The sequence below is a fragment of the Daphnia magna genome, linkage group LG5, assembly GCF_020631705.1.
Source record: "Daphnia magna isolate NIES linkage group LG5, ASM2063170v1.1, whole genome shotgun sequence".
NCBI lineage: Eukaryota > Metazoa > Arthropoda > Branchiopoda > Diplostraca > Daphniidae > Daphnia > Daphnia magna.
The window spans coordinates 11,672,809-11,684,602 of record NC_059186.1 but is presented as its reverse complement, the minus strand read 5'-3'; the positions used below and the strand labels follow the sequence as shown (position 1 = coordinate 11,684,602).

General features: G+C 42.9%; 2 protein-coding genes across 2 annotated transcripts; one reads left to right on the top strand and one right to left on the bottom strand.

The window, feature by feature from the left end:
* Positions 1 to 631: 631 nt before the first annotated feature.
* Positions 632 to 10,356, top strand: LOC116922589 (E3 SUMO-protein ligase RanBP2). Its single transcript, XM_045173685.1, has 13 exons — positions 632 to 879; positions 1,095 to 2,955; positions 3,024 to 3,634; positions 3,712 to 4,914; positions 4,980 to 6,344; positions 6,402 to 7,768; positions 7,837 to 8,044; positions 8,108 to 8,153; positions 8,217 to 8,572; positions 8,661 to 8,941; positions 8,998 to 9,619; positions 9,682 to 9,807; positions 9,884 to 10,356. Exons 1-13 carry the CDS (start codon positions 808 to 810, stop codon positions 9,992 to 9,994), a joined length of 8,229 nt encoding a protein of 2,742 aa, XP_045029620.1. The 5' UTR covers positions 632 to 807; the 3' UTR covers positions 9,995 to 10,356.
* A 4-nt stretch (positions 10,357 to 10,360) lies between these two features.
* Positions 10,361 to 11,730, bottom strand: LOC116922593 (CD63 antigen). The gene is made up of 5 exons (XM_045173686.1): positions 11,342 to 11,730; positions 11,059 to 11,238; positions 10,818 to 10,988; positions 10,637 to 10,762; positions 10,361 to 10,571 (listed from the first exon to the last, which is right to left on the bottom strand). The coding sequence occupies exons 1-5, from the start codon at positions 11,405 to 11,407 to the stop codon at positions 10,422 to 10,424; spliced, it is 693 nt and encodes a 230-aa protein (XP_045029621.1). The 5' UTR covers positions 11,408 to 11,730; the 3' UTR covers positions 10,361 to 10,421.
* Positions 11,731 to 11,794: the final 64 nt, after the last annotated feature.

Here is an 11,794-nt window from a genome sequence, read left to right as displayed (position 1 = left end):
TGTCAAACCTTTCTGTAATGATAGCAAAGGCATGCCATCAAATGCTCATCAGATCATGAAAACCATTTGATTATATTCTAAAGCTATTAAATACTGCATCAGCACTTTCTGAAATTATCAAATCACCCACAGAAAACATGGAATTCTACCAGATACTGACAAGTATATCTGCTGCCTTGCGAGCATCTTCAAGGCAAAACTTTGCAACCTTTCTTCTACTGTTGGTTAACTCGATTCAGAGCTGCCCAGTTTCATCATTGAGTAGTGATGTTTTATATGAGATATACAATGGTCTCTTATATGCTTCCATACAGACTTGCTGATCAATCAATTTTGAAATGATCAAACTCATTTCAGAATGAGTTGATCGCCGATCAAACACAATAGCAAACATCACAAGTTCACAACACAGCCGCTGTGGCGCTTTCGTTATGGGACAGAAAGACTTTCAGGTCAAAAAGGCAATCGGAGGGCCTGCCATAAGCGTGGCTACACCAGTATTCTATTACTCTGCTCTGATTGAGGGGCAAAACTCCCGCGCAAAATCTTTTGTGAATTAAAACGATCTGGCAATGAAAAGGATTTGAATAGATTCGGAGGGAATCGGAGATGCATTAAATAAAAGTCGACTTGACAACATCGGAGCTAGCCTACCACACGAGGGAAAAGTAGCCCTCTAGAGCGAGCAAAGTCCGACGTTTGAGCTATTGCGCCACCATATTCACTCGGAAATCAGTAAATTGTCAAGTGGCCGTTTGAGTTACTCGAGTTGTGTGATGAACAAAGCAATTCTTTTCTAAAACAAAAATGCTTCGTTCAAAAAGAGACGTTGATAAACATGTACAGGATCTACTCAAGAAAGTGAGCAACGAAAATGAGGTGAGCATCGTTTCCAACTAATTCATTGCAGAAACAGAAGCCGGTACTAGTGGGGCCACGTAGCTATTTCGTTTTAGACTTCCATTTTAGTCGTGGTTTCTCGACAGTTATTCTTTGTTGTTAGTTTGGTGTTATCTAATAATTCTTAATAATTTTTCATTCACATGTTATAATTCACTTCCTCATAGTTATATAAACACATTACTTCTTTACAGAGAAAACTCCTTGGTTTCAATTTTGCCAAATCCTATCATCAAATAGGAGAACACAAGCTGGCCAAGCAGCATTTAGCTGCATACCTTGCAGTTAAAGAGTGTTCAGCCCCAGGCCATCGTTTGGCTGGTCAAATTGCTGAAGCTTTAGGAGAGAAAGAAGCTGCTGTCAGATCATACAGAAGATCTTATGACCTTGATAGCAGTCAACGAGATTTGGTATTCAAAATCTGTAGTTTGATATGTGAATTACCTGCAAGCCCAGCAAATAGAGATCTTCAACAATGCTGGTTGGAGAGAGCTGAAGCTCTGCAGCCTCAGCATAGTGTTGTGTTTGAGCTAAAGCAGAGATTAATGCTCTCATCACAAACCAAAGGTGTAGTGGAAGATCAACTAAAAAATGAAATGCTGAGTAAACCAGGTGACATGAAGCTTCGTATTCATCTTTTGAAGTTGTATCTGGATTCTAATCGCATCAAGGAAGCTTATGATCACATGCTCAAGATTGAATCTCTTCAAGTCTTTAGCCAAGAGCTTGACTGGTACAATTGTGCTTTAAATGTCCTCGAAGCTTACAAGAAGCTGTTAGATCACAAAGTAGGGCCTGATTTTTACCTCTACTATCTAAATGTTATGGACCGGCTATCCTTTCTCAAAATTTCTCGTGTTGGGAAAGGCCATAAATCTGCACTGTCCATAGCCGAGGTTCTCCCTACTTTGCAGTCGTTGGACGTCACTCTTCAACTAGCAAAAGAAAACGGGGTTCAGCGAGACGTCCTAATACATTTTACATGTCAGATGTATTTTCAAGTTGGTTTAGTTGTTTTGCTGAAAGCCCTAGCAGGCCTTGAAGATGAACACCTAGCTCTTAGCTACGCTGCCACCCTCTTTACCATCGCCTACAACCAGGGCACAACTGGAACTTCCAATCAGTTTGGCGATAAGAAAATCGTGGATTCAATCGTCATGTCTGCAAGAAACCGTCAGAGTCAATGCGGTCATTGTATCGTCGCCTGGGAAAGCAAAGAAGGTCGAAAATGGGTTGTGGACACCGTAAAAAAATGGGACAATCCTGATGGAAGACGCAGAATGTTTGAAACCGCTTTTGGCGGTGGTTCATCACGTCCTTACTTCGGAGAACAATTTCAATTTCCAAGAGAGCAGCTTGAATTGCCCTCCTTTGCGGATTTGCTAGAACTGGACAAAACAGCAATCCTGCTCAGCTCAAGCGACTTGCATCCAGTAGTTTGGTTGGGTTTGCGGTACTTTACTATGCACCGTCGGCTGGATGAAACTGACTTCGCATCCGACCTGAGTCAGATTTTGTCATCTTCACGTTTTATGCGTGACATCCCTTTCGCCGCAGCATCGTGGAACTCCTGTGCACCTGAAACGCTTTCTGCGCTAGATATGGAAGCCTTCGTGTACGCTTCCATTTACAGTACTGTCTCCTTGGAGGAAAATGATTCGAAGGTGTTTGGAACTGTGCCCGCTGCATTGACTAAATTTCTGTGCACAGACCAGCAATCGGCCTGGTGGCAATCTGCCATCAAACTCATCTCGGGAACAGCTAAAGAGAATTTGAGTGAGCTGCGCCGTACACTTCAACGAGGTTTGGAGGTCATTCGTCTGTCTGGCAACCATCATGGGATCCCGCTAGAACTGGTAGCAAAGCTAGCACGAACCTTTATGGCAAGAGCTGGTAAAAGTCGCGTGTTTCCTGCCGTTGACGTACCTGCTCCCATCTCTACAGATGTTATGACAGTAGAGCAAACTGAAGCGCTTGAAACTCAAGCCACTCGTTATTGGAAAATCTTCCTTGATATGGCAAAAACCGGAAATCGATACACACCGCCGTTAACGGGTACGTGACAAGCACAAATTTTTTCCTTATCTAAATTATGACGATTTTAATTTTATCGTTTTATCTAGGGCGTCTTTTCGAATATCGTACAACAGACGTAGATATTGATGAGCTGATAACAGAGGCTAAACTTTTCACGGGATACCAGTTATGGCGCTCTGGCCGGCGTGAAGAAGCACAGCGTCTTCTACAATCAATTTCCGATCCTTACGCTTCCTATTATCAAGGCCTCCTTTTCAAAGAAATGGCGGAAGAAGAACTTCGAAAGGGAGTCACTGTGTACGAATCCAGATCAGCGGCCAACGTACTATTGCACAAATCACGAGATGCATTCTACATCACATTGGATCGGCTTCGCAGTCCTGGAATGGACCGTTTTCATCCATTAGATCAAAAGTTAGCTGAAGTCATTGAAAAGGTGGAGACGAAACTAGGCAGTCTTACCAACCTATCTGTTGCTAATGGCCATAGCACTGAAGAAGAAGAAGAATCTGAAGAGAGGGAATATCTTACTCCCCAACAAGTGACAAGCACACCGCACCGGAAAGGTGTTATGAACATGACTTCAATGCGTAATGGAACGAGCCTTGGCAACCGGCTTGAAACCAGCGTACGAGGTGAGGCAAGACCCAGTCCAGAACGGTTAGACGCCCAGCTTAGGCAAATGGTGCATCGACAGGCAAGTCCAACATGATGGTTTAAAAATTTTATTTATTTATTTTTTCTTTTTCTTTAATGTTCTTTTTTTTTTTTCAGGAAGAATTTAACCAAGCCATCTCCAACGAACTAAAGCAAATCAGAGCAGAAGTTGTTGACATTAAGACCTTGATACAAAAACTAGAATCGCATCTCGAGTTGCAGGCCAAACAAGAAGTAAAAGACGTTAGAAAAAAATCAGCAGAAAAAGTTTCCGACACCTACGATGAAAGAGCGTACGAAGATGGCGATGTAGAAGACTGGGAAGAGCATGAAGAGGAGGAGGAAACTGATCTGGATAATTTGGTCAAGTTACAAGGAAAGTTGAAAACCAGTGGGCCCTCTGCCCCCCACATAAACATGCCGTTGTATGCTCCTCCATTTGCTCCTGCAACAAGAACCTCTTATGGATATCCGCCTACCTATGGAGCCCCATTTCATCCTTCTGCTTATCAGCAATATCCTGGTTTTCCGTATGCAGGAGTTCCTGGCGCACCAGGTCCTTTCCCCGTTACTCCAACTTACGGATATCCCCCGGGATTTCCTCACTGGGGAATGGAACAAGTTACGACCCCATCACCTGGATCTTCTGCTTATTTGCCCCCTGGTGGCAATCTTGCAGCTCCTCTTCCACAACAAGTTCCTGCACAGCCACCGGCATCCTCTGTATTCTCTAGAATGGGAACAAAGGACACTTCGTTGCTTGCAGCGACTTTGCAGCAACCTGCTGTAATGCCAAGCGTACCGACACCCATCAACGACGTACAATCGGCCTCTGATGCTCTCCGTAGAGCGGCAGCTGGTTATTCAGCTTCGTCCACTGCCCCAGTTCCTCATGCTTACCAGATTAATCTTCCTGCTCAGACAACACCAGAGAAAGTTGTTGATACAACATTAGCTCCTGCCATCCAGCTTTCAACTAGTAGCTTACTTAAAAATATCCCAGTCCCCGAATTTTCATCTGTAACCACACCGGATAAGTCGCTGAAAGCAACTCGTGACCGCAAAGCTTCTTCTTGTTCTGATGCCAGCTATGCTCCAGAAGAGGAAATCGACAACTATCCAGACTTTAAACCTATTATTCCCTTGCCGGAAGAAGTTGAAGTGAAGACTGGCGAAGAAGGAGAAGATGTTCTGTTTGATCAACGAGCAAAACTATTTCGTTTTGCCGATAGTCAGTGGAAGGAGCGTGGAGTCGGTCAACTAAAACTTCTGCAAGATCCTACAACGAAGAAAGTTCGGCTTCTAATGCGCCGTGATCAAGTAAAATTGCTTATTGTCATGTTCCACCTTTACACGAATTGTACCATTATTTAATTGCTGTTTAGGTATTCAAGATATGTGCCAATCACTATGTAACGGCCGATATCAAGTTAACCGAAATGAATACTTCAGCCAATTCATGGATCTGGGCAGCAATGGATTTTGCGGATGGTGAAGCAAAACTGGAGAAGTTTGCCGCTAAATTCAAGACTGTTGAAATTTCGACTGAATTTAAACAAGCATTTGAGAAAGCTAAAGCGGCCGATGTGGTCAAGGTTAAGTCAGATGCCGAGGTTGCAACAAGTAAGAAAGAGAGCCAGGCTCCTGTCAAAGGATTTGGGGATAAATTTGCCCCTAAAAGTGGATCATGGGCTTGCTCGGTTTGCTATGTCAATAACTCTCAGGATGTGATCAAATGTGCCGCCTGCGAAACACCGAAACCAGGTACACAAGTCTCAGCCCCGGCTGCCACTTCGTTCTCCCAAATGAAATTCGGGATGCCATCTGCAACATCTGCCGCCTCGACCCCAACTACTGGGTTCACAATTACCCCTGCGGTAACAACAGCCCCAACCAGCACGGGATTTTCATTTGCTTCTACGCATTCAACTGGAACTACTCCGTTTAGTAGCATGAAGTTCGGAGTTCCAACGTCTTCGGCTGCAACGAGTTCAACGGCACCTTCTTTTACGTTTTCAACTTCAACGGTTACCGCTGCCATTTCCGCGCCAGCCTCTTTGCCGACAACAAGTTTGTCTACAACGACATCTTCAACAACCACGACACCTATTGCTTTTGGAACAATTGCAACGCCAAGCTCAGCGGTGACGACTGGATCCGGATTATCATTTGGAACGGCCAAACCAGCTTTTTCGTTCACTCTTCCGTCCACCACCGAACAAACTGTTTCCAAGGCTCCGTTTTCCTTCTCACCTCCTAAGTTGGCTGCGGCCACCACCACTCCTCAAACTAATGGACAGTCAGATGCTATATCAAAGGCAACGCCATCCGCTACAGCTGGGGTCACTTCAACATCTTTAGGTTTTTCTAGTTCTGTTTTGGGGACACCAAAATCAGCAGGTGAAACCAAGCCAGTTTTTGGAGGTTTCTCCTTTACAAGCAACATGGCCACTACTGGAACGGCAGAAAAGCCCCAGGAGGAGAAAAAGCCTGAAGTCAAACCAAGTCCTTTTGCTGGTTTCTCCTTCAGCAGTAATTTGACTCCTGCTGCCGCAGTCCCAGGAAAGGCTTTGGCAGATGAGAAGAAATCCGAAGAAAAGCCTAGCCCATTCTCTGGCTTCGTATTTGGAGGAGGTCTTGGTGGATCGCTTACGAAAGAAACTGGAGAAAAGAAGTCCGAGCCAGGAATGTTGTTTTCATTGTTAGCCCAACAACAACCTTCGACAGGTTTTACCATCGCCCCGAACAAGGTAAATTTTAATTCCTCGTAAATTTCTTCAGCAATATAATTTTTTGCTTTAATGTAGGAGTTCCCTGGAGCAGGAGCACCGCTGTTTGGTTCATCTACCCCGAGTGACAAGAATAAGGGTAATGAACAAGAAGGAGAAGATACTGAAGGCGAACATTATGAACCTAATGTTGTATTCGAGCCAGTGGTCCCGTTACCCGCTTTGATTGAAGTTTCGACTGGAGAAGAAGAAGAAAATGTTTTGTTCAGCGACCGAGCTTTTCTTTATCGCTACGTTTCTGATACCAAAGAATGGAAGGAGAAAGGAAGAGGTGACATGAAGATTTTGGAACACAAAACAACAGGAAGAATCCGCTTGCTGATGCGACGGGAGCAAGTTCTTAAGATATGCTGCAATCACTTTGTTACTCCTCAACTGTCCTTGAAGCATTTGCAAACATCAGATCGTACATGGACATGGTCTGCACAGGACTTTTCAGAAGGAGAATTAGTTCAGGAAACGTTTGCGCTCAAGTTCAAAACTAAGGATCAAGCTGACAAATTCATGAGTGTTTTTGATGAGGCCCAAAAGAAATCAGCGAATTTTAGTTCTGACAAGATTGAAGAATTGAAAGAAACGAAGAGCCTGGAGCCTTCTTCCAAATCATTTGGCGAAAAGTTTAAACCCAAGGAAGGATCATGGGAATGCCAGGGCTGCTTTTTACGCAATGATCCTAGTGTACTCAAATGTCCATCATGTGAAACCATCAAACCGGGAGAGCCAACTAAAACTGAACAACCTTCACACAAGCCTCAGCAACCTTCTGCCAGTGTTCAACAGCCTCCATCCACATCCTTTGGCGACAAGTTCAAGCCCAAGGAAGGCTCTTGGGAGTGTCAAGGGTGTTTCTCCCGCAACGACGCGGCCGTGGTGAAATGCCCTTGCTGTGAAACAATGAAACCTGGTGCACCAGTTCCTGCTGCTGCGCCTAGCTTAACAGCGCCAACCTCCCAAGGAACTCCATTCAAGTTCGGTTCGGATGGGGGATTTAAGTTTGGAACACTTCCTTCTAGTAACTTACCATCATTCGGAACAAATGTGCCTGCCCCAGCAAGCACAGGAGCTGCATTCGGTAATGGATTTAATTTCTCCATGCGTACACCTACTGTGACGAGTCCATCTCGACCAACGGCTTCATCTGCACGGTCACCAAACGTATCCGTCAGCAGTGATAACGAGTACTATGAAGAAGGTGAAAGTGACAATATCCACTTTGAACCAATCATTCCATTGCCAGAAAAAATACAAGTCAAAACTGGAGAAGAAGACGAGGAAGTCGTTTATTGCCATCGTGCCAAACTCTTCCGCCTTGTTGATGGCGAATGGAAGGAGCGAGGTCTTGGTGATGTTAAAGTTCTAAAACAAAAGACCACAGGCAAAAGCAGGTAAGCCATTTCACTGTTGCAATATTAATTACGTATTAACTATTAGTTTTTCTTCGAACGATTTAAAGGCTTTTAATGCGACGAGAACAAATTCTAAAGATATGCTTAAATCACGCCATTACGCCCGATCTAATTTTCAAACCCAAAGATGAGAAATCTTGCCTTTGGGCAGCCCAAGACTTCACCGAAGGCGAAGGAAAAATGGAGACCTTCGTGATTAGATTCCGGGACGCGGAAACGAGTAAAGCATTTATGAATGCCGTTAAGGAAAATATGGTAATCAAATTTCAATTGATTTTATTAAGGAATTAAAAAGCTAATCATTCGTCCGATTTCTAGATTTCTACTGTTCCTGGAGTGAACAACGTTATCCCAGCTGAAAATGGTATGTTTGCTTAAAATTTTCGTTTCCCTTCTTGTCCTTGTTTTAATGAATATTAATTCACAGCCGACGACGTGGAACTTGTGTACGCTAAAGAGGCCACAGCAGAGCAAAAGCGCAAAGCTGCTGAGCTTAAGCTTCCACTCAACTTCTTCCTGTATGAAGATGCTCCACCATGTCCAGGTTGTCGAGGTTGTGAACCTGAAGACGATGCGGTAGTCACGAAGCCTGAAGTCGTTCCTAAATTCAATGCTGTCAGTAAAGCTGAAACTCCCACTCCCTCCAATGTCATCTCGTTTAGCAAGATGGTTGATGCTTCAGCTTCTCAGCTGTCCTTCTCGTCTCTAGTCTCTTCAGCTGGTAGTGGCTTTAACAAACCGGCAGCGTTTTCGTGGTCAGGAACTGGTCAACCTATATTTGGGGTGAGAAAAGCAGCGAATTAAAATTATTTAGTACTCAAACGTTTTAACGTAAATTATTATTTATTTTTCTTCAATCTGGTATGTAAAGGCGGGCAGTCCAGCATCGCAGCAAGATGCTAAACCCCATGGAGGTGATGAAGATAAGGATGAAGTTCCGGAAAGCAACGACCCTCATTTTGAGCCTATTATTCCTTTGCCAGCTTTGGTTGAAGTAAAGACGGGCGAGGAGGACGAGGAGGTCATTTTCTCCCATCGTGCTAAGTTGTACCGATATGTGTCAGAAACTAAAGAATGGAAAGAAAAAGGAGTTGGAGATATGAAAATTCTTTACAACAAGGACAAAAATACCTACCGTATCCTGCTGAGAAGGTATTTCCGTCTCATATTTATTGAGGAACGAAGCTAATGTATTCGGATTGTTATAGGGATCAAATTCACAAACTTGCCTGTAATCACTGGCTTACTGACGAAATGACTTTGAAGCCGATGTTTACTTCTACCACTGCTTGGACGTGGTTCGCTATGGATTTTTCGCAGGGCGAATTAATGTCGGAATCATTTGCTGTACGATTCAAAACCGAAGATCAAGCTAATCTCTTTAAAAAGAAGTTCGAAGAGTGCCAAGCAGCCTTGAAAAAGGGCACGCCTGCAGAAAAGCCAACAATTGTTGAATCAGAAGTAACTCCAGTTGTTGCTGCAACTCCAGCCGTTACCGCAGCTCCAGCTCCAGAGGTTACCGCAGCTCTAGCTTCACATTCTGAGGAGACTGGGGCTGATGAAGAAGATGAAGGTGAAGAAGAAGAAACTGTAGACGAAGATCAAGACGAAGAAGAATATGAAGATGTTGAAGAGTCCATTATGTTTGAAAAGCGCTGCACCCTTTCATCTTTGGAGGGTGGACAAGCCGATAAAAAGTGGGTGCTTTTAGGCACTGGTAATCTAAAAATTGTGTATGACGACGAGATGCTCTGCGCACGTATTGTCGTCGAAGATGGCAACGAAATTCTGCTCTGTGATAATGTCATAGCTATTGAGACTGAGCTGAAGGTATTGAACGATGAAATCCCTTACGTCAAAATATATTTTTAATTTCCATTTCTCCGTAATAGGTTGATGGGAAAGAATGTGTTTGGTCAGCGATCGACTATTCGTCAGAACATTCTGTGCATCGGACATTCCGTGCCCAATTCAGTTCTACAGACGCTGCGCTCGAGTTCCAATCGATGTTTGTTGAAGTAAGTCCGAGATAAGAACTGGTGATTTTTTTCCCCTATGGTAATCTTAACGCCTATTATTTATTTTTTTCTGCAGGGGAAGCAGTACGCAGAAAAATCGGACGTGCATGACGAACCCGACTTACATGCTATCGGTTACGATCATAGCAATGACGACCATGGCGACTATGTCGAAGGCAAGTTTTAACAACGGGAAGGAGGAAATAGAAATTTTTCATCGTTAATAAATGTTCCAAGAGAGCTTAAGCACCTAAGCTTTTGCAGGTCAATCCATGCCATCTGAAGGAGTCGTCACGTCTTTCAAGCCGGCAGTTGTTGTTCGCGCTTGTGATCCAAAATTAGCCCAAGTGCTATCAGATATTTTAAATGATGTGAAATAATGTTTCCCTACCTTTTTTTGGTAGGGCCGGGGATTTTTCCTCTTGATATGGCGTTTCTTTCAGTTGCCAATGATTGAACTTTCTCTTTTTCACCCTCGATTATGTACCTTTGCGGGCCTTTCCACAGTGTGATTTATTCGTAATAAAAAACTGCGATGACTTGAAAAAAGAGGTTTTTTTTTTTTTTTTCCACAATGAAACTTTTATTCTGAAACTACTTTTTCTTTTTAGCAACTATTGAAAAACCGGATCGTACTTCACACAGCGTATTATAAAAATGACGATGGTAATTTGAATAGGTAAAAATATGGTAATTGTAATTCCGATTGCTGTAATTCTTGTGAAAAGCACATTGACGGATTTCATCATGTTTGTCACACAATCCTTTGGAACGCAAATCTCCGTAATAAATAGTCAGTATTAAAATATTTATATATTTCATAAATTACCTCACGATATATATTCTGTAGGTTGAAAGTATCACATTCAGGTTTAATGCAACATGATTCAGGTATGTAAGGGTTTTCCGTCACGTTGTACCAATCTCTGTAGCTATCAATGCCGCAACATTGGAACTATTACAGCAGTTTAAATTAGGAATTTTTTCACTTCATGAATTTTTTTTTTAACCATCTGTTGAATGAAATCCATTCTGGTTTTTCCTGGGCTATCGGGATCGTAATGCATCATCTGGCGCATCGATGCTCGAATGTCATTTCGTACTTTAGTCCCACAATCAAGACCGTATTTGATCAGAAGTGCCACCATGGCAGTGAACAGCAATACCAGGAAACCTGCATACTGGAAGCATTTTTTAATACGATTCGCATGAAAACATCGTGAAGTTGAAATTTTTTTTTTTTAAACTCACAATGTAATAAAAAACGGAACTTCCATCAATAGTAAAGCAGCAGTTAAGCGTGGTCACAACGATCAGTATGACTCCGATGACAACAGCCACACTCCCAATTCTCGTTTCTTCTGATATTAATGCGCTGAGTTGGGTGGTTTCTTCAGCTAGTCCAAATCCAAGTAAGCACATTCCGAGAATCTATCATAAATACGTTTTGAGCATAAATTGTGTCATAACAACTGCTCTCAGCTCAGAAAACTGCCTCTGGCAACACACAACTGAGTCAATTTTAAATGTTTACCAGTAGCAGCACATTTATAAACAAATGTAAAATTGCACAACCGAAGGTGCATCTTCCAGGCTCCATGTTGATCGCTTTAGCTGTGGCACTCTTGTGAAAAACATCTCTTCTTCTTTTTCTCGTCTTAATATCTGTAGACGTTTTCTAGCCGTAAGCCTGTTCTGAGAACAGCCAAAAGGTCTCTTTTGGCGCGCAAATAGCCGAAGTTTAACAGTTCCAGTCTTCGAACAGGCCTTCGTGTTTGTTTGGTAGCAAAAATGAAGGAGGTGGAGGCCAAATAAGTATATTGGATTTGTTTTGTGATTTGGTGTTTCCTGTCTAAATGAGTTGTTCAAGTAGAGAATTTACTGGTGGAGAATTTAGTGTGTCAAAACTTTTGAGGAAATGTATACATCGTATAATATAATAAACCAAAAATGTTACATTTGTCTCATTTTATCTCCTCTCCCTCTC

Excerpts from the sequence above, each read along its gene's own strand:
- LOC116922589 (XM_045173685.1), top strand. The coding sequence starts at position 808 with ATGCTTCGTTCAAAAAGAGACGTTGATAAACATGTACAGGATCTACTC. Across the intron at positions 4,915-4,979 it reads TTCTAATGCGCCGTGATCAA|GTATTCAAGATATGTGCCAA; the intron begins GTAAAATTGCTT and ends ATTGCTGTTTAG. Across the intron at positions 8,045-8,107 it reads ATGCCGTTAAGGAAAATATG|ATTTCTACTGTTCCTGGAGT; the intron begins GTAATCAAATTT and ends TCCGATTTCTAG.
- LOC116922593 (XM_045173686.1), bottom strand. The coding sequence starts at position 11,407 with ATGGAGCCTGGAAGATGCACCTTCGGTTGTGCAATTTTACATTTGTTT. Across the intron at positions 11,239-11,341 it reads TTATAAATGTGCTGCTACTG|ATTCTCGGAATGTGCTTACT; the intron begins GTAAACATTTAA and ends TATTTATGATAG. Across the intron at positions 10,989-11,058 it reads GTTCCGTTTTTTATTACATT|TATGCAGGTTTCCTGGTATT; the intron begins GTGAGTTTAAAA and ends AAATGCTTCCAG.